This window comes from Protopterus annectens, chromosome 3.part1 (genome assembly GCF_019279795.1).
Source record: "Protopterus annectens isolate FY-2018-M chromosome 3.part1, PAN1.0, whole genome shotgun sequence".
Classification (NCBI taxonomy): Eukaryota; Metazoa; Chordata; order Ceratodontiformes; family Protopteridae; genus Protopterus; species Protopterus annectens.
The window spans coordinates 1,817,095,278-1,817,118,152 of NC_056732.1; the positions used below are offsets into that span (position 1 = coordinate 1,817,095,278).

At 40.6% G+C, this 22,875-nt stretch overlaps 1 protein-coding gene across 1 annotated transcript in view; it reads right to left on the reverse strand.

Annotated features, from left to right (window-relative positions):
* Nucleotides 1-22,875, reverse strand: part of LOC122798694 (zinc finger protein 836-like) — a 173,322-nt gene that overhangs the window by 38,474 nt on the left and 111,973 nt on the right. Inside the window, exon 3 of the mRNA XM_044067790.1 lies at nt 12,966-13,088. Within this exon, the coding sequence (XP_043923725.1) occupies nt 12,966-13,088 (123 nt within the window). The remainder of the gene's footprint in view (nt 1-12,965; nt 13,089-22,875) is intronic.

The window sequence follows — 22,875 nt, forward strand, 5'->3', positions numbered from 1 at the left end:
ATTTTTTTTCCTAGAATAAATTGTTTTGTTTCAGAAGAAATTGTGTTCTTCTCATTTTCAGGTAATCTTCCATCAAAATCAGACACCGTCTCTTCTACACTCGAGATTTGTGAGGATTGTTGTTTTCACTCAGCAATTCAACTTGTTTTTTACATTCCTCTTTAAAATTGGCCATTCTGCCTTCTAATTTATCAGTCTCCACAGATAAACTCATAGATGTTACTTAATATAGTCAGTATATCTTTTTTCATAGTAATGTCCTGTACACTAGGCTTAGAGTGGGTCATTATGAGAAAATTTGTTCTTTCAAGTTTTATTGACAGGAAAAAGCAATTAAGAGAGTTTCAAACTTATGTTTTTTTAAATAAATCTTTCAGCAGATGTTCAAAAAATAAATCTGTCACATTTCGAAACGTTCTGTAAGTTTTCTTTTAGTAAAAATCCTGTCAAGATGTTAAAATGAAACAGAGCTATAAAACAGTGTTATTAACTGCTCACAATTTTGGCCACACCACTATGAAATTTCTTTATAATCTTTGTACCATACAGTTGAGTTTTATACTGCTGATTTAGGATTTCATATTTTTATCTTTGTGTTTGCCTTTGGCATTGGCTGTGACTGAGAAGGGTCCTTGGACCACCTCATTTATTCAGCTACCAAATGTAAAAAGTAAATAAAATAGTTTTTACTGCTCGTACTGCTTTATGAAGAGTGGTCAACTGTTTTCACTGCCACCTACCACGTAATGCACGTGGCTGTAACTTTTCAATTTGCCATGCAGACACCGATTCTGTTGACTCGCTATGGTCTTTTCCACTTTTTACCTCATAAAAGCCATTTAACCTGTCTCCAAGTGTGGAATGATGCAATGTACATCCTTTCAAGATTCTGCTATGAATGTAACTAGATTCCAGGTTCAAAACTTGGCTCTGGACAACTGAAGTGGGTTTAAGACACCTACTGTACAGATGCAACAGCAACATTTTTGTCTTAATCCAGAACATTCTTCTTCTGAAAAAATTAGTGACCTCTCATCTGGATTGTTACTCCTATATTAGACTCTTATCTACTGACTTTGCTATATGCTGCTGCCTGCACGTAGTTTAAGGTTCTTATCTTATTCTGGTATTTGCATGTTCTGTAACTCTGTGTCCAAGTACTGTCCGTCATAACCCAAAATCTGCTGAACTATAATGAACTGCCGCACTGGGAAAACTACTTGTGTACCAACTCTTTTGCTCAACATTTTCTGGAATTCATAAATTCCAAAGACTTGGATCAACTTATCCACACCCCCACTAGGGGCAACAATATCCTAGACCTGGTGATTACCAACATGGGCAACCAGTGCTCCACACCAGAGGACAATTCCTAGTTGGTCAGATCCAACCACAAGCTAATCAGACCTGGTGATTACCAACATGGGCAACCTGTGTTCCACACCAGAGGTCAATTCCTAGTTGGTCAGATCCAACCACAAGCTAATCACCCTAGACAGCCACATCCCAACCCCACCCCCGTTAGGGAAACCACCATAAAAAATTTCTCTAAAGCCAACTTCACCCTTCTTAAGACAGAAGTTGCAAACTTCACGACACTCATACAGATGGACAATAGAGATATGAATGCTGAATCCTACACAAATGCACTTTATAAGCACTTACACGAGTGCATGGATTGTGCTATTCCTAACAGAACCAAGATGCTATCCTCCAAAAAAAGGAAGCCAATCTGGTGGTCCCCCTGCCATAAACAAACTTTACAACAGAAGAAAGAAACTGTTGCAAAAAAAGAGTAAAATCCCATGATTGGAGGAACTCCCTGGTCAGCCTCAGTAAGAAGCTGAGCTCCCTCATACAATCCTCCAAAGCTAGTTACAAAAACAAAATCGCCACAGATTCTACAGATAAACACAAAGCATTCTATAGCCATGTCAAGAATCTCAATGGCAACACTCAGATCTGCTCTGAGTTATAGCACAATGGCACTAAATATACAGAACCAACTGATATTGCCAACATCCTGGCAGATAGGCCCTTTAGGGGGTGAGAGGGGGGTAAAGTTAGCACTGAACCTATCTCTATACTGGAAGAATGCAAAGTTCCTGTAATCATGGCTGCAAAGGTAAAAAAACACACACTCCAAAGCCAAGAACACAGGATCCATGGGACCTGACAACATCCCAGGCTGCATTCTACACGAACTACAGAACAAACTGGCATCCCACCTAAGTACCATGCTCAATCATAGCCTCACCTCAGGCTTTATGCCCACTGAAGGGCGCACAGTGATGGTTATCCCACTCCACAAAGGGAGAGCCACCATGGCCCCCAGGAACTACTGCCCAATTAGCCTGACGAGTCTGGTCTGCAAGGCCATGGAATGTATCATCATGGAACTTCTAAACAAAGAGACTGATAATCTCCAACCTCTGGACCCCACCCAGTCCAGGTTTGTAAAAGGCAGATCAGGTCTCCTAAACCTGATTGCTTCAGTTACCAAAGCCGTAGATGAGGGTAAGGTGGTTCACACAGCCTACCTAGATATCGCCAAGGCTTTCGACACCATCCCCCACTCTGGAATTATAGAAAAAACTCACTAAACTTGGTATAAATCCCTATGTCACAAGATGGGTTGCCAACTGGCTCACTGACAGAACCCACACTGTGAAAGTAGCAGACTCTAAATCGGACTTAAGACCAGTGACAAGTGGAGTGCCATAGGGTTCAGTCCTGGGTCCCCTCCTGTTTGGTATCTACTTCTCTGAAGTACAGGCCAACACAGAAGGTCTATGGCTAATGACGTTCACAAATGAGTGCAAACTAGGAGCCATAATCGAAACTCAATGTGGACATCCTACAAAAGGACCTCACTGAGACAGATGCCTGGTGTCAAAGCCATAGACTCAAGCTCAATGCCAAAAAGTGCACCGTCATCCCCTTTGGTAAAAACTCTGTACCCATGAACTACCACGTAGGCGGTAGTCTACTTAACACCGAAAGTGTGATAAGAGACCTTGGGACACAGGTGGACAGTAGTCTCTCCTTTGATAATCACATCATCACAGTAGTCAGGAAATCCTTCTATGTGGCACACCTCATCACAAAAGGTTTCTCATCCAGGAAAAAAAAGAGGTCATTGTTCCCCTCTTCTCATCACTCATTAGACCCCTTTTTGCATGTACCTCACAAAACATCTACAACAACTGGAAAGGCCGCAGAAATACCTCACAAAGAGGATTACCGGCCTCAAACAGATGCCATGTGCAGACCGTCTCAAAAATCTCCAGCTTTACTCCGTTGCATATCACCTACTCAGGGGCCATCCCTGCCTAACATACAAAGCTATGTCAAACCCAGAGCTGTTGGACATGCTCCACTTAAAGAAATCCCAATCCCTCCGAGCTACACGCTCTAGGGACCTAAATCTTGTCACCAAAATAAACAGAACATGCTGGAGGGATAGATTCCTGTCCCAGAGACTTCCCATACTCTGGAACAAACTACCTATCTATATCAAACAAAGCTCATTAGCACTCAAGAAAAATCTTGATTTGATGGAAAATAGGAAATCCACCCTGGGGATCACTTCTGTGGCTCTGCTCAACTGGAGCACAGGAAAATAATTTTCTTGGGTGGAGAAAGCCAGGGTACCTTTTTGGCTAGGCTTATACAGGCCCTAGGGCCAATAGCCTAGTACCTACCTATGAACCCATTAACAGTTTGGTGTTTTCTTTTTCTTTGAAAGGACTTTTAACAGATAGTGACTGACTATCTTATAGGTTCACAGGTGCATACTAGGCTAACTGTCCTGAAAGACCATTTTAAGCCTAGCCAATAACCTAAGGTGAGATTATTCTTCATAACATTGTATTATTATTCATGCACACTGGTGACTGCCGATGACCTGATTCATTATAAAGATATTTCTTACAAGTGTGGTTATGCAGCACACTAATATAAACAAGGCACCACAATGTGACAAATGCCAAATGTTTTTTTCCTTGATTTGGCTTAATATTAAGTATACTAATACAACCTGAAGTTTCTAGCTAATTTTAGTCACCTTGCTTTGAATTTAAAATTACCGGTGTGTGTGTGTGTGTGTGTGTGTGTGTGTGTGTGTGTGTGTGTGTGTGTGTGTGTGTGTGTGTGTGTGTGTGTGTGTGTGTATATATATATATATAAATACAAGCATGTGCTTTTGTTTTTCTGATGGCCGAAAAGAAAACAGACAAGGTTTAGACTTGTGTTTTCTATGGAGGTGAAATTCTAGTGTGCTTGCTCAAAGGTTCATAGATTAGTACTAGGCTAAGCACCCTTGTGGGCCATTTTAAGCCTTGCCAATCACCGCATGTCAGAATCAAACCCTGCACCTTGTGTCTGTAAGGCAGACACCTTAACCATTATGCCAATCTCCTAACCCCACCACCTGCTAATGGCTGCTGTGCTCTACTAAGCTTTCTCTTGCTGTTTTCCATCGTTATTAGGAAGGCCTTATCTTGTTCTTTTTCATTACTATAAAAAAGATCCAGATTGTGTTACTGAAGCCAAGACCACCTTGGCCAAGTAAAATCTACCTGATTGTGCTTAAGACTGAAGAGTACAGTTATGTGAAATCTTACCATAATGGTAGATGTCCCTGCCATCGCTGCCTTCACTGCTGCAATATTCTTCAAATATGGGGATTCTCTGACATCTGTCCAGTCTACCAAAGACTTCCTGTTGCTTTTAAAAGGTACGCTGAACATCACCCAAATGCCTCTTGTGTAGCATAGGGCATAAAGGTGAAGTTCAGGACTACCAAAACCAGAAATGACTGCCTCAGGAGGAGCACCAGTGCAAGGAATCCAAGAGGTAATCTTATACAGTCATGAAGGCAAAGGACTAGGAGGATGGAAAGAGAGAGGGAATACTGCAGCAGCGGAGGCAAGGACATCTACCGATATGGTAAGACTTTACACAACTGTACTATGTCTTTACATTCACTGCTGCAGTATTCTTCACAGTTAGAATGCCAAAGCTCAAGAGGAAACTTGGGAAGGGGCAGGAACAGAAGACTCCCTTAAAAAGCTATAAAGAACTGTAGCAAAACCAGCCCTAGCTCTAGGGATGCCATCCAACTTCTAGTACTTGGTAAAGGTATGCACAGAAGTCCAGCTAGCTGCTTCAAGAATAGAATTAGTGTCAAAATAGTCTTAGAAATCCAAGATGAAATAGTTTGCATGGACAGAGCAAGTCCCAAAGACCTAGAATGAAAAAAATATATAACTGATCAGATTTTCTAATAGCCTTAATCTTATACAAATAAGCCCAGAGTTGTCTGTGCACATCCAAAGTATGCAACATTTTCTCTCTCTGTCAGATTGAGGACAGGGAAAAAAAGTAGTCAGACTAATAGACTGGTTAAGTGAAAGCTCATTAACTACCTTAAGCATAAAAGAAGAATCAGTCTGCAAGGACATTATCCTCATGAAAGATCAGAAAAGGAGGACAAGCCATAAGGGCCTGTAAAGTCAGACACCGGTCTGGCCAAAGTAACAAAAGAACAGGCTTCCAGGAACAATGTTGGAATGAAGTTGAAGCAGCAGGCTCAAAGGAGGCCCGAGTCAACTTCTCCAAAACAAAATTAAGATCCCAGGGAGAAGGAACAGTCTTCCTGGGAGATCTAATATTAAGACACCTTTAAGAACTTGTTTCACCTCAAATTTAGCAGCTGAAGGAGGAGAATAAGGCAGACAAGCAGAATTAACGGAGAAGTGGGCCTTAATAGAAGAATAGGCCAAACCAGGATAGAGCAACAGACACAAATAAGAAAGAACCAAAGGAACATCCGCAGTAAGTGGGTCCAGGTTACGAGAGACACCAAACAGAAAATTTCTTCCATTCAGACAAGTAGGATTTCCTAGTAATAGGTTTCCTGGCCTCCTGCAGGACTTGCAGCATGTCTTCATAAAAAAAAAAAAGGCATCTATGAAGAATCAAAATCCTATCCCCCACAGTGTCAGATGAAGCATGGACAGGTGGGGATGGATGACTGATTCCTTGTCTTGTCTGAGTAGATCCACCCGGTGAGGCAACTTGTGATAATTTCCTTGGGCTAGATGCAGAAGTAAAGGGAACCAGTGCTGCCACGTTCAAAAGGAGTCAACAGGATTTTTGGACCATCCTGCTGAATTTTGAACAGAACTTTCATAATGAGAGAAAGCGGGAAAAAATGCATAAAGAAACATCCCCTTCCAAGAAAATGAGAAGGAGTCCAACTTCCATACTGCAGGACCTGGGAATCTGGCACAAAACAGAGGAAGCTGTCTGTTCAGAGGGGAGGCAAAACGATCCACTTGAAGAGTACACCACTGGTGAATAATGTCCAGAAACACATCCCTGTGAAGCATCCATTCATGGAACTGAGTTAAGGACCTGCTCACAGTGTCAGCCACAATGTTCTGACCAGAAGGAATATAAACTGCCTGAAGAATCACTTGATACTTGACAGAAAGATCCAATAACAGAAGTGCCAACCTGCAAAGACGACAAGATCTTGTTCTCCCTGTTTGCTGAAATACCACATCTTTGTGGTATTGTCTGTGAATACCTTGAGAGGGCCTGGACAGAAAAAGAGGATGAAAGGCCTGAACAGCCAACAGAAGAGCTCTCATCTTTAACACTTATGTGCTTCTTCTACTGATGAGGCGACCATACCCCCTGTACCTTTAGGAAGCCAAATGCCACCCCCCATCCCAGTGTCAGTGAACAATTCCTGACAGGGAAGAGGGGGATGAAAAGGAATTCCTGAATTCAAAGACAACTGCTGAATCCATCAATGAAAGAAGAGGAACTACAAAGCCTACAGGAAGTGTATGTTGGAGCCACACTTGACTTCAGAAACCACTGAAACTTTCCCATGTGAAGTTTGGCCAGAGGGGGCATTGAAATGGTGGATACCATGAAACCCAGAGCTCTCAGAAACTTCCTGGCGGAAATGAAAGCCAGAGGAAGAGTATGAAAGAAAAAATGTGAGTTAAGGCTTTTGGAGGGGGCAGGAATGGAAGCATTTGCACCGTATGAATCCTGCAACCCAGAAAACCAGGATCCTGAGGAGGAGTCAGAGAAGACTTTTTGAATCAACAGGTCATCTAAATAAGGAAATATTTGTATCCCTGAGGCCTACAAAAAACGATTACAGGAGCAAGGCATTTAGTGAACACCCCTGGGGCTTTAGAAAGGCCAAAGGTCAAAGCAGAGAACTAAAAATGCCAGGAAGCAACAGAGAAATACAAAAACTTCTTGAAAAGAAGATGTATCGGAACATGAAGATAGGCAGATCCAGAGACACCATACAGGCCTTGAGGATGCAAGAGAGGGAACAGAAGAAGGTGGCACTTTTTTCTAAAAGTGTTTAGAAGAGAGAGGTCTAGAGTAGGTCTTCAAGTATCCTCTTTCCTGGGCTCTAGAAACAGGCTGGATTAGAACCCTTTCCCCTTTGGGATACAAGCACCTCTTGAATAGTTCCCTGAGTCAACAGATTTTGAAGAACCTCTGGGAAAAGATAGTTGCTCCTGAGAAGGCCAAGGAATGCCCATAAAAGGATGATGGGATTTCCAGACCATGAAGTACCCCGACAAATGATCGACAGAACCCAATAATGCTGAGTGATCTGAAACCAAACAGGAAGAGAAAGAGATAGGAGAACAGAAAGAGGAATGTGACTGGGAAGAGGGGGATAGTCAGTGAAGAGAAAAAGGAATATGACTGGGAAGAGAGGGATAGTCATACAGCACCTGGTTTGTCAGGAAAGGAAGGATTCGGAGTCCCTAAAAACTAAGTAGCCTTAGCAGCAGAAACCTGTTTTGCCAGTCTTCCTACCTTTAGTAGAAGGGCGGGATTGCCTATGAACAAAGGCAGGCTTAGTGGGGTAGTTTCTCTGAAATTTAGAGCACAGGAGAAGCAAACACATGTTTAAGTTCCTGTAAGGCCTTACCCTTATCCTGACTGGGCTTACTTACTGTGATGGTCTTTATGGAGAATCTACCCTTCTTGGATGACATTCACTCCAAGGAGCACAAAAAAAGAAAAAAAAACAATATCTAAGTTGGCCAACATCGCACATACCATAAAAGATGGTGAAGGAGTAAAGTAAAACATATAGCTCCATTAACAGCCGGCCAACAAATGTCATTCCATGTGGTAACATTCGGCAATATAAATGTTCACAGAATGGACTGTTTGATGCTGTCATCTCGAACTATGGTTCACTGAAGAGAGACTTCAACGTTATGACATAGACCCCATTGACAATACACCACCAAGAGTTGGCCCAGTTGCTTAGGATTTGGAAACTTGTATGGACAGTGACCCAACTATTGATCAACATATGTCTATGGTTATAAGAAAGTCCTTCTATATTGCACAGCTTCTAAACAGAGGGATTGTGTCTAGACCTAGGTATGTCATTGTCCCCCTTTACTCCATCCTCATTAGGCTAGTTATTGAATAAAAAGTCCCCTTTGGCATGCACCTGTCCAGATAAGTGGGGGATTGGCAAAATGGTTAGGATATTTGCCTTACAGATACAAGGTGCAGGGTTGAGTTCTCACATAGCTTAACTGGCTAAGCTTAAAATGGCTCACAAGGGCAGTTAGCCTAGTGCTAATGTATATACTAAAAAGGAAACAAAACCTAAACAGGTCCTTCATGGACTGACTCAAAGCCCTGTCACTATACTTGGTATCCTACAGACTGCTAACGCGACCTATGTCAGTCATACAAGGCATCCTCTGACCCACTTCTGATGTATTTACTGCACCTCAGCAAGAAAGTCAAATGGCATTAGAAATACTTGGTCTAGGGATCTAAATGTCTTCTGCAACAATCAGCAGAACGATTTGGAGTGACAGGTAGATCTTAGAGGATACCACCATTGTGGAACAGATTCTCCATCCACATAAAACAAACTTCATCTCTGTCCATATTCAAGCGCAACTTAGATCTACAGATGCGAAACAGAAAATTTCCCCAGGACCCCCTGTACTACTAATGGACAAAGGTAGCAGCTAAATACTTTATCCCATGCATGGGTCCCTTCAGATGGTCTATGGTGTGATCCCAATTATTCTCATTAGGGGTAATATATAATTATCGAGTTTACAGTCCATTACCAAATGGAATATGTTATTCGAGCACAAAATGTAAACTGGCTATATTAGATTTATATATATATATATATATATATATATATATATATATATATATATATATATATATATATATATATAGACATTTACAACAGTGCAGATATACATTTGTTTATTAAAATATATATGTAGTAAAATATAACAGTGCATGTACACTTCTGTTTGCTAGAATATATGTAGGAAAATACAGTCACTTGGATGCATGTACATTTTTGTTTGTTTACATGTATACATTAAAGGGTTACACTGCCCTTACCTGAGAAGCAGGGAAAAATATATAAATGGTATTCAACTGAATGTATTACAGATGTGGCACAAGCTTTAAGAAATTAGGTGTGGGAAATATCGAGAAACAGGAAAAGGAACGACCCCCTAAACTTTTAATTCACCTTGAAACAGAACACAAAGTAGCTTACATCATATGAATTCCAAATGGATTAACATCAACAGACTGTCTCATGGACAAGATCTGGCTGGTACAAAAAAATGTATAGACAATGAAAAAGTATGTTAGATCTGGTACATTGGAGAACATCATCTATGCTGCCTGAGAAGTTAAACTTGGTACATTAAAACCTGTAAACTGTGACATTATCGTATGTGTTGTCTGTTATATAGACAACTTATTTTATTAGTAACTGACCAAAAGTTAATATATAGTGCTGAAAAGGTTAATAGTCTGCAAAGTTTAGTGCATTAATTAGACTTTGGTTTTAGCAAGCAGAAGCTGCATTCAGCAGCACCGTCAACTTCGATCTCATCATTAAATAACTTTTCAAGCCAGACTTACAATGCCCCACAAGGGCAGCTAGCCTAGTACTCACCTGTGACCCTATAATTCCTGGGGTGGGGATGGGACCTCCCATTAGGACTGGCATCAGCATTGCAATGCTCCAAACATCAGGGACAAAACCTGTAGCTAAAAGTAGGTTAAACAGTACAAGGAGTGGCTTAGTCCGTGCACGCTTATTAATGTTTACTAATCAACCACATATATTGTCACGCCTCATAGAAGAAGTATATTTGATCTTAAAAAACACCTTCAGTGCATGTCCTTTTGAGATAATATGATGTTTAGGGGATTAAGCAATATGTGAGCTTTGGAATAAAGTCTCTTGGGCAAAATTGAGATGGAATTTGTTTGCAGGTACATTGAAAATGTCTGTTGGGTCCAAACAGGTGGTACAGTTTGAAGAAGTTTTGAGAAATGGTGGGAATTATTCTTTAGTTTAAACATAGCTGAATAATGATTATTAATTGGCTTTAGCTTCAGCTAAATATACCTGTGCCTCCAAATCATTTTGTTGAGGTTTCAAGAGAGTTTTAGATCCCTAGACAGAGTATTTCTGATGCCATTTGCCTTGATTTTGGGCAGGTAAAACCATTAGTAATGGGTTGGAGGATGTAACGCACATCACCTCTTAGCAGTCTGTGAGATGCAAGGTATAGTGATAGGGTACTGAGTCAGTCTACACAGTATATATTGTTTAGGCCTTTTATCCTTTTAGTAAAATATTTCTCTGGGTGTTCCAGTTGTTGCATGTGGCTGGACAGATGCATACTAAAGAAAGGCATTATATTTAAATATTTGGCCTAATGAGGACTGAGTAAAGTGGGACAATGATATCCCTAGATCTAGACACACTCCCTTTGTTTATACGCTGTATAAATAGTGATGATGATGATGCCTACGCACTGCACTATGACAAGATGTTGAAAAAAATACTTCAGAAGGAATTGTATTGAGACGCATGTGACATGCTGGTTAGACAGAAATTACGCTGATCTGTGATTCGTAGGAATTTCAAGATAACTGACTGCCATGACCATTACTACTACATTCACTTTCTCTACCAGGGCCAGGCCAGCCAAGTTTGGGGTCAGTTTGTGAGTGCCCATCCAGTCATCTCAGTTCCACGCGAAGGATGGGACTGTCTGTTCTAGAGGGGGGAGGTGCCATATCAGTCTCTCTCCCCATCACATTTTATTTATCTGCTGGTGAAAATTTTTGCTCCTGGTCTAGGCATTTGTGAAATGTTAGATTTGGAGTACAAGACATCCAGGATAACTGGCTCTCTAAAGGTAATGCACATATTTCCTTTTAATAGTCTGTAAGGTGCTGAATAAAGGGGCAGTTCTTCCAGTCTCCCTTGGGAGCTCTGGGTCTAAGTCCATGGTCTTCTTTGTTGTGAACCTTTTGGGTCATTCTAGTTGTTTGATATGTATAGTGAGATACATCCCAAACTATATAACTGGCCTAATCAATGCCATCAGTAAAATAACAATGTCCTCTTTAGATCTGTGATATTATCTTGGCAATTAGCTGCACTAAACAGAAGGATTTTCTGACTTCTACTGTCACGATGATCAAAAGAGAGAGAATTATCAGCCCATAATTCAATGTCCCTAACAGTATTTTCATTTTGAAGTTAGGTATGGTTTATGCAGTATGTTTAAAGGGAAGGTGCAACCAAATGTGACAGTATTGCAGCTTTTTACATTTACTTTGAGAACAGTTCCACTGTCTAATCCCCTCAAATAATTTAACCAGGTTCATTAGGCAGGGCCTTCCTTTGACAAAGCCAAACTGTTGTGGCTCAAGTCTAATGAGATTTTTGATATATTAGTTTATAAGGTCAGTTATAATATGTACCATGGATGTGCAGATGGGAATTATCAGGCTGATGATCTATACTCAGAAATAGGATGAAGATAATCAAAACAGGGGAAGTTACTCCACAAAGAGACCAGTCAGCAGTAAAGTTCCCAAGGGCTCAGTATTGAGACCTTTCCTATTTTTCTGAAGTAAAAGCCAATGCCAAAGGGTTCTGACAAAGTCTGCAGGTGACTGCAAGTTAGGAGCAGCCATTCAATCCCCAAATGACTTCGCCAGTTCAATTTGTCCAACAGTATGACAGAACACTAGCAATTCTAGCAATGCTACAAGCTGTATAACAAATCTTCTTTTCCTCAGTGTCTTCCAGTCATTGTCCTTTCTGCTCAGGCTTCTCCCATTTGATAAAGCTCTGGCATTCATTGCTACAGCACATTCTTCTGTGCTCCTCACCCCCAGCCTTCAGCACTACATGTTCTGCAGTACTGCTTTACCCCCAGTCTTCAGTACCACAACATGTTCTGTAGTACTGCTCACCTTCCAGCCTTCAGTAACAGACCATGTTCTGCAGTACTGCTCACTCCCAGCCTTCAGTACCACACCATGTTCTGTAGTACTGCACACCCCCAGCCTTCAGTACCACAAGATGTTCTGTAGTACTGCTCACCCAAGCCTTCAGTACCACAAAATGTTCTGTAGTACTGACCTCCCTCAGCATTCAGTACCACACCACGTTCTGTAGTAGTGCTCACCCCCAGCCTTCAGTACCACACCATGTTTTGCAGTACTGCTCTCCCCAGCCTTCAGTACCACACCATGTTCTGTAGTACTGACCTCCCGCAGCATTCATCACTACAATAATGCTGTTCTGTCCATTAGTCCCAACTGTTGTTATTCTACTCATCAGTATCCACCCTTTACTTCAGCCTCTGCTACACATGATAAACGTATCTCACCACATTCAGACGGTAAAAGGTTCAAACAGCAGTCTTTGTAAGCCTGTTAAACTGCACATATTTCAGAAAATGCCCCTATCCATCTGTATCTACTGTTTAAAGCTGGGATGCTTTCACCCTCTGCATCCTACGATTTCTTAATTTGTTCATAGCAACATGCAGGACAAGATGAAAAAGTAAATTATCTACAATTGCACTTACTTTTAATTCTGCTGTCTGGAACCTGATGTTTCTGTACTGTCATTTCTCCTTCAAGACCTGCAGATGTAATTGTCACGTCCTTCTTAATAAATACAAAAAGTTGATCCACTGGGATGGTATACCCTGCAAATCAAAACAATTACAAACCATAGGATTAAAAAGGAATCCTTCCAAAAGATTACGGTTATAATGGTTTATTATCTTAGTTATAGTACATAAAGACAAAATACACCAGAAGAGAATGGTAGGTAATCAGAAACCATGGATAATGACTGGCTGTGGATACACCCACACCCGAAATAACCACTGATAATGACTGGCTGTGGATACACCCACACCCGAAATAACCATGGATAATGACTGGCTGTGGATACACCCACACCCGAAATAACCACGGATAATGACTGGCTGTGGATACACCCACACCCGAAATAACCACGGATAATGACTGGCTGTGGATACACCCACACCCGAAATAACCACGTGTAATGACTGGCTGTGGATACACCCCACACCCGAAATAACCACGTGTAATGATTGGCTGTGGATACACCCCACACCCGAAATAACCACGTGTAATGACTGGCTGTGGATACACCCCACACCCGAAATAACCATGTGTAATGACTGGCTGCGGATACACCCACACCCGAAATAACCATGGATAATGACTGGCTGCGGATACACCCACACCCGAAATAACCATGGATAATGACTGGCTGCGGATACACCCACACCCGAAATAACCATGGATAATGACTGGCTGCGGATACACCCACACCCGAAATAACCATGGATAATGACTGGCTGCGGATACACCCACACCCGAAATAACCATGGATAATGACTGGCTGCGGATACACCCACCGAAATAACCATGGATAATGACTGGCTGCGGATACACCCACACCCGAAATAACCATGGATAATGACTGGCTGCGGATACACCCACACCCGAAATAACCATGGATAATGACTGGCTGCGGATACACCCACACCCAAAATAACCATGGATAATGACTGGCGGATACACCCACACCCAAAATAACCATGGATAATGACTGGCTGCGGATACACCCACACCCAAAATAACCATGGATAAAGACTGGCTGCGGATACACCCACACCCAAAATAACCATGGATAATGACTGGCTGCGGATACACCCACACCCAAAATAACCATGGATAATGACTGGCTGCGGATACACCCACACCCAAAATAACCATGGATAATGACTGGCTGCGGATACACCCACACCCAAAATAACCATGGATAATGACTGGCTGCGGATACACCCACACCCAAAATAACCATGGATAATGACTGGCTGCGGATACACCCACACCCGAAATAACCATGGATAATGACTGGCTGTGGATACTCCCACACCCGAAATAACCATGGATAATGACTGGCTGTGGATACTCCCACACCCGAAATAACCATGGATAATGACTGGCTGTGGATACTCCCACACCCGAAATAACCATGGATAATGACTGGCTGTGGATACTCCCACACCCGAAATAACCATGGATAATGACTGGTTGTGGATACTCCCACACCCGCAATAACCATGGATAATGACTGGCTGTGGATACACCCACACCCGCAATAACCATGGATAATGACTGGCTGTGGATACACCACCGCAATAACCATGGATAATGACTGGCTGTGGATACACCCACACCCGCAATAACCATGGATAATGACTGGCTGTGGATACACCCACACCCGCAATAACCATGGATAATGACTGGCTGCGGATACACCCACACCCGAAATAACCATGGATAATGACTGGCTGTGGATACACCCACACCCGAAATAACCATGGATAATGACTGGCTGTGGATACACCCACACCCGAAATAACCATGGATAATGACTGGCTGTGGATACTCCCACACCCGAAATACATGTCCCTTTGATGTGTGATGCATGCAGGTTTTTAACATTTCATGTTAAGTGTTGAAGCCACAAGTTAAGTGTATAGTTCCCTAATCCTACTGCAGAAAATATTTCCTATAAATCACACAAACAAGACTCAAATGTATTGCATTTATCCATTTTCAGTTCATAGGTTCATAGGTTAGTACTAAGCTAACTGCCCTTGCGAGACATTTTAAGCTTAGCCAATTATCCCTTGTGGGACTCAAACCCTGCATCTTGTGTTTGTAAGGCAAACACCTTAACCATTACACCACCCTCCCAACCCCTGTTTTATATTAAATGCTTACTCCTGACTACAATGGGCAACAATTTACTACAAAAGACCTTAGGTAGCTTGAATAAATTTATAAATATATATATATATATATGTATTTAAAAATTACACGCACACAAAAATGGAGTGTTCTACAATAGTTCTGAATTTGATTTTTTTTTTAATTTTAAAATTCATTTAGTTAAGTTACATTTTGTTTGGTTTACTTCTAGATAGTTCAGACAGAATCAATACCCCCCCCCCAAAAAAAGTCGAATACCTCTGGTCAGTGTTAAGGGGGCACTGCAGTTTTTGTGGGAGTTAGAATAGGGATTTTGTGTATGTAAAATTCAATTTATTGTTTAAAAAACAGTGAATAGAAAACGCATTCCATTTTAATTTTTTTTACACATTTTATTTTACTTAGTGCAGAACTTGGATTAGAAGTTTGTTTTAGTTTGGTTACAGTATTTCTGGTGTCAGATTATGTTTCATGTGTTTAGTGTGTAAAATGTTAATTTAGTTTTTAGCAAGCAGTGTAAGCATGGCAGGTTTGCAGAACTTTAGCAGCTCTGTTGAGCTATCAGGATTGTAGAAAACTCAACATAGCAAGAGTTCACGTGAATATTGATAAAGGACCAAGAACCTAGAAAATTAAAACGCATCCACAGACTGTACCAGATATGTGTTTTCATCTCACTCTTTGTCTGGGATCTACTGTTAGGACAAACAGGTAGACGGCTTGTGTGGATGTTTTGTTTTTGGGGGGGTATACTTCAGAACCAACTGCATTCCTGACATTTAAATCAAGAAACAGACATTCAGTTCAGTTATTCTGTTTTGTTATTAACTTATATTAGGTAAACGGACTGATTTGAAGAACCATTTTCATTCGTGCCCCAAGCTAGAAGCAAAGACAAATTAAATTACATGCATTGTAATAAAAAAAAAAACTGTTACTAACAATATACAAGAACAGTAACTGAACACAAGCTAACAGCAAGAGAATATACACCATAGTAGACTAATGTTTCTTGTCCTATATTTCAAGGACATTTCAAGGTCTTGAAGACAGTGTGCCTGGAACAAATAATTACCCATAAAGGATACTGGAGCCTGAGCAAGGTGTCCACAGGTTGGCACTGAAAGAAATTAATGCCAGGATCAGTCCTGTAATTTGTAAGAAATGCTTTTCAGACACGCTAGACACAAGAAAACTCTGGGACCATGACTATTTTGGGTATGGGGAACAGTGAGCTTTGACACTGGGGGATTCAATGTGTCCACATTATGAAGTGGCCTGGTAGTGTTCTTCATATTAGCACTGCTTTGTAATAAACACAAAGCACTTTGTGTAATAAGTATGAGGGATTTTTTGAAGAATTCTTAATGGGCACCCAACTGGCCATCGTAACTACAAAACATATATTCTCCCTTCTGGCAGTTAAAAGAATATATTTAAACTACTTTTATTTTATAGTGGTTTTAGTCATACAGGTTATCTATGAAGGCCGGAGAAGAATATATACCAATTTCATAACGAAGACCTATGACCAACAGCTTCTCTGGCCTCAGTGCCCAGAAACCGGCATTTGAAAGGAAACACTCAAATCCAGCAATGGATCCTAGTTTATCCACAATCCTAGTGGGCTCCGAACTAGAGAATCAGACTAAGACAAACATCTATCATTTTAAAAAACATGGACAATCTCGATGCAGTGTCACAGTGAAAGGTCAAGGAAAAGGGAACTGCAGTTAGCACTGGTTAATTATGAGATGTCATGGCTCTAGATGTAGAACATTTGTCCCTCTGGTAATATGCATCAGATTGTGGATCAGATTTCAGCAAAGTCCATAAGTGCTTGGTCAGCATTTACAGCCTCAGGGGGGGGGGGGGTGGACATGACACTGCAGCAATTGCCAAAAGGGATACAGAAGAGAGTACTGAGTGAGGGATGGCAAGAACAAGTCATAGGGGAGAGGAAGTTTACCTATCCAAGTGGAGGGTGCATCATATAGTTTCTGGGAAGGGGAAGGAGCAAAAGACTTGGTCAACAAAAGGTGGGGGGGGGGGTCTAGTACCAGGAATTCAGTCTAAAAGGGAATAGGTAGGAAGCAGGGTAACACAATTAGACTAGTGGGAGGGGAGACATTTCCAGAGTTAATTCAAACCAGGGCACAACAAGTTGCGTCATAAGTGGTCACACACTGGTAGGCTGCACCCACATGTATTGTTATTCCACTTCAATAATTCAGCTCTCAACTGGTTCCATGCCTACCTCTCTGGAAGGCAACAGGCAGTCCTATGGCAAAATAAGCTCTCTCAACCTTTACCTAATACCATAGGAGTTCCCCAAGGCTCCATACTAGGTCCCCTTCTCTTCTCCGTGTTTATAAATGAACTCCACTCAACTATCCCTCAAGCCACATGTATCCAATGCATGAGCGACTCCACCCTTATCTGTTCAAATATCACTCTTCCTGATTTACAAGTTATGACACAACAATGCTTTGCTACAATTGAAAAATGGCTATCAGACAGGAATCTCATCCTTAATCCTAAAAAAACTAAGCTATTATTATTCTTTCCCACCTCAGCTCCAACTCCAGCACAAGACTCCCCACTAGCTAATAATAGCATCTTCTTCGTTCAGTCTAATAATGGTACCATAATCGAGCCTGACACCAACACTAAACTATTAGGAGTCACTATTGACAACAAACTTAAATTTAACTTGCATATCAGTCAAACAATAAAGACTGTCAATAAGAAACTAGGATCCTTGTATAGACTTAAAAACTTCCTCACCCCCAAAGCCAAACTAACTATTGCACGAACCCATCTTCTCTCCACACTTCTGTATGCCTCTCCTGTATTCTCATTCCTCAATATAGGTGACATTAATAAACTCTCCGTGACTTATAATCACATTGCCAGATTTGTAACAGGTGCCCCCTATAGAACCCATCACTGTATTAACCTAAAGAAACTTGACTGGTTAGAACTACCTAATATTCTCAAACTTAACCAACTCTCTGAAGCTTACAAAATCATTAAGGAACCAGACAGAACCCCCTCACTACATAATCTACTGACCCCTTACTCCAACCTATGTACTCTTCGCTCCTCAAAAAGACTACTGGTCCAAACCATCAAATCCAACAACAAGGGAGGGGATGCTCTCTATGCCAATTCTATAGGCAAGACTTGGAACTCTCTACCTAATAACCTAAGACTCACTAATTCACTATCTCAATTTAAAAAACATCTCACCCAATTCCTTAAGACACATTGGCTATGTCCATGTGTAAACCCGGACTAGGCTCCTGTCAGTACAGCATATCCTACATTAATTGAAATATTGGGTTACTTCAAATTCCTATACTATCTGAACATTAATCCTATCTTGTTCTATAATAGCAAGCAGCTTCTTTTTCATCCCTCTGAACTCCTGCAAGGTAATGTTCTGACTCTGTACATAGTTACTATAATGTCTTGAGATGCATTGGCATACTCAGAGTTGCAATTTTTCTGTACTAAGGCTAATAACAGCCTAACTATGAATCTTTAATATTTTGTAACTAGTATCTTAAACAACTTTGTAATTTGTAAACTTATTTTTACCTATATTTTTATTGTATTGTATCTTTCTCTGTGGAGCTTTTCTCCCCGGGCCTCCGCTGAAAATGGACATGTATCCAGTCGGACCATCCCGGTCAACAAATGTAAAATAAATAAATAAATAAATAAATAAATAATTGTTCTTTCTGGGTACAAATGAGCTTCAGAAGGTGCTAAGGGAGAGGAAGTAAGGCAAGCACAGATGTGGATTCTCAGGTGCATAGAGGTAGGAAGCACGTTAACTTTCTCAAGTTCTACTGGTACCAAACATCAGCAGTGCCAGGGATGACTGGACTGACCAGTAAAACAGCTGTTGCAAGGAATCTGGGAAGGAGCAGAGGTACAGAGTAATGGGACACTGGGAATAGGGTTACCACCAGTCCCACTTTGCGAGGGACAGTCCCTCTTTGGGCAGTTGTGTCCTGACAAAATATTTAAAAAATGGCAAATGTCCTGAGATTTATGACAAAATTATTTCCTATATTTTAGGTAATAGTTGCATAAAACAGTTATTCTGTATCTAAAATACCTAAATGTTATAAGAAACAGAATAAGCAATTAAAATGCTACAAGAATAAGCTTTTATTTAGGCAAAAAGGTTAGGTTTTATCCTTTGTACTGACTGTGGGTATGTGTTGGCCTGTAAAATCTGATGTTTGTCCTGAAAATGTCCCATTTTGGCCATTTGAAAAGGTGGCAACCCTAACTGGGAACTATGTGGAAAAAGAAAACCTGTACATCAGGGAGAGCTTCCATCTCAGTTGTCATTGAGAAGTGTTAAAGCAGGGACTATAAAATCACAGTCATTCTGGTGTGCATTTCAGCTGAGATGGGGCAGGGAAAAAAAAAAGCACTAGCAGAGCCAAAGAGTGCAAAGGGAAAAAGCCGGATAGAGAAACAAGGAAAGAGGAAGTCAAGAGCAAAGAACACTGGTAGGTACTTGCAGGGTGCATAATTAAAGACAAAAGGGTAAAGAGGTGATGTAACAATTTACATAAAAAGGAAGGAATCAACTGCAATGCAGAGCAAGACAAAGAAGATAAAGAGGAACAAAGAAGAATTTGTTACGTTATTTATTTACCTATTTATTCTTTCTTGACCTGGTTTGTCCCACTAGGCTAGTATCCTCCTTTCAGGGGAGTCCCACTAGGCTAGTATCCTCTTTTCAGGGGAGACTCAAGCTGGTATTTATCCTACTACCCAGGGCAGACTCAAGCTGGTATTTATCCTACTACCCAGGGCATCGGGAAACTTCCCCTACTTGTCTTTGTTGCGAGTGGGATCCATTTTGCAGGAACACTTCCTGTTTGCATTCCAGTTGTACAGGCAGCCCACAGAAATAAGGAAGCAGGTGGAGAGAGATGATAATGGAGTGGTATAAAAGAAATTAAGGAGAAAGCAAATATCAAGACCACAGAATGTGTGCAGGGAGCTGAGGAGAGGTTTCAAAAAAATCTGTTTGATGGAGATGAGTCAGCAAACGATGGATGTGCAATTACAACCCCTGAGTTGGGGAGGGTTGTCTTAAACGGGTGATGCATAGTGGGGCAGAAAATGAAGGAGATGTTTCCTAGGGGGAGTGGGGGGCATTATGGGAAAAATATAAAAGCAGGATGCAGAATCAGTCCTGAAGAATAGCAGTGAGATGGGGAAAAAAAACAAGCAGAGAAAGTAAAAGAAGGCAAAAGGTGGCAGAAGAAAATGAAAAACAGAAGTATGTGGTAATGATTCAAAATTAAAAAGACAGACATGGACAGGTATGAAGTGCGGGACAATTTAATAGTTACTTTGGGTATAAACGTACATGAGGTGAGAGCATTTATTCTTATGAACAGAGCCATATTGTTACATTACATTACTGTGGCTTTTGTCATTGTTTCATAGCCTGTGGTCACTGCACCTGACCTCGATATTGCAGCTCTGTCACAAAGCCAAATACCTACAAGTTTACTGAGACTTTTGTTATTGTTTCATGTAAGCATATTTACCATCAAAAACTTGCTGTGTATTAACTTTAATCAGCTAAATACATGCCTGCTATGTGAAATAGTAGGGCCCTTACTAAGTTGGCCACAGTCCCTTTTTGCTAGACTAGCAGACTAAACTGCATATGCCATGTATTTAGTCTCAGGAAATGAAAGAAAATCTATTTACTTGCATGTCTTTGTTACTTGCTTTGTTCAGACTATCTAAAGTGATTGTTCTGAGTTATAAATTGATCTGAGGGTGGGAGGCCCAGTCAGCTTCGCTCCCTACCCCCAATTCCCATCCCCCTGTTACACTGTCTACATGCTCATTTTACATGTGACTCTCATTCCAAAACCCAACTTTCTCCCTCCCGTACTTCTTTGCACCCATTTATAAATCACAGCCCTCCCTAATTGTACTTATCTGTTCCACATTGCATCTTTTTCTTTTCCCAAATAAACCCTCGTTTTTCTTATTTTGACCACATCATTATACTTTAGGCTTTAATACCACTCTATTTCTTATATTCCAGAGAAGATAGTAGGACAACCTACCACTCTACTTTTATAGACAATAATTCTCTCCATAACTATCCTATTCCACCTTTCAGAATCCACCATCCCTGAATCTCCTACTGCCCTGCAACTTCTTGTTTCCTTATTCTTTGCTACTTACCCGCTACCTGACATCTATAAAATACAGATTCCTGTACTTAATTATGCTACTCTTCAGCTTGGCCTCTATTCTTCTCCTCCTAATGTACCATCTATGACCCTACCATGACTCATATGTCCATACTTCCTCTTTACACACTCTCCACACATTGTACCAAACCTATTTAATATACTGACCCTCATCTTTATTCCAAATATATTAACTGCACTTCAACTCAAACCAAAACAAAATTAAGTCCAAGAATCCTCTCCAGAAAACAACTATGCATCTTTCCCCACTATGCTAAAATTCTTCAAGGAGAAGATATTCACCCTAATCCTGGCCCTACCTTTGACAATGAACACAAATATACTTCTGTCCCACATACTTCTGTAACCCAACAACAGTCAATCCCAAACCTTGGTTATCTCATTTTTGCTGCAATAAATGTTAGAGAAGTATAAGAAATAAAATAAAACTGCTGAAATACATGCCTGGATTACCCAACATAAACCTGATATTCTCGCTGTAAGTGAAAGTTGGCTTAAACCCAGCATAAATGACTATGAAGTTACACCTCCTGCTACACGTAATGGCTGTATAAAGAGGAAAGCTGGTGGTACAGATTTAATATTTCCAAATACCTACCACGCTTTCCTAACAGCAAACCAACACCAAAATTCAGTTCAGTAGAGCTTCTTACTGCTGTCCTCACAATAAACAATTATAAACAAAAATAAACAATTATAAACAAATATGCATTATATCCATCCTGGTGACAACACAGCTATACTGGAAGATATCCTACACTGGATATCCTTAAAATTTCCACAAGAAAAAAATACTACTCGGTGATGTGAATGTCAGTTGGTTGGACAAACTAACTCCCCTACAGCTGGCATAAAAACTTACATGGTTGCACGCAACTAAACAATAGCCCCACACATTATAGCAAGCATCCAACTCTGTATTAGACTAGATCCTAGTATCAGACACCAGCAAATACTCCAGAGGTACAATGTCAGACAATCTCAGTGAACATCTCCCAATCTGTATGATCAGACATCTCACACATTGAGTTAAACAACATATTTATATAATAGCATGTAACCTTTCAAGTTTAACCCAGAAATGTTCATTACTACACTATCATCTATTAATTGGAACTTCCTAAAAATATGCCCCTTAGATGATGCTCTATTACAATTTAGTACAACTTTTCTAAGTATCCTAAACAGCCTTCACCTCCTAGAATAATGAGGCTGAAAAATAATGCAAAATGCCTATCCAAGAGTAGAATGTTAATGCAGGATAGTAAAAAAGCACAAAAAGAACGTCAAAAATATAAAACACATCAATATCTTGAAAACTTCAGAATGCTTTACAATCGTAGTAAAAAGCAAATAATTGTAGACAAAATACAATGCTGTAATAACTTACGCTGGACATCAATTA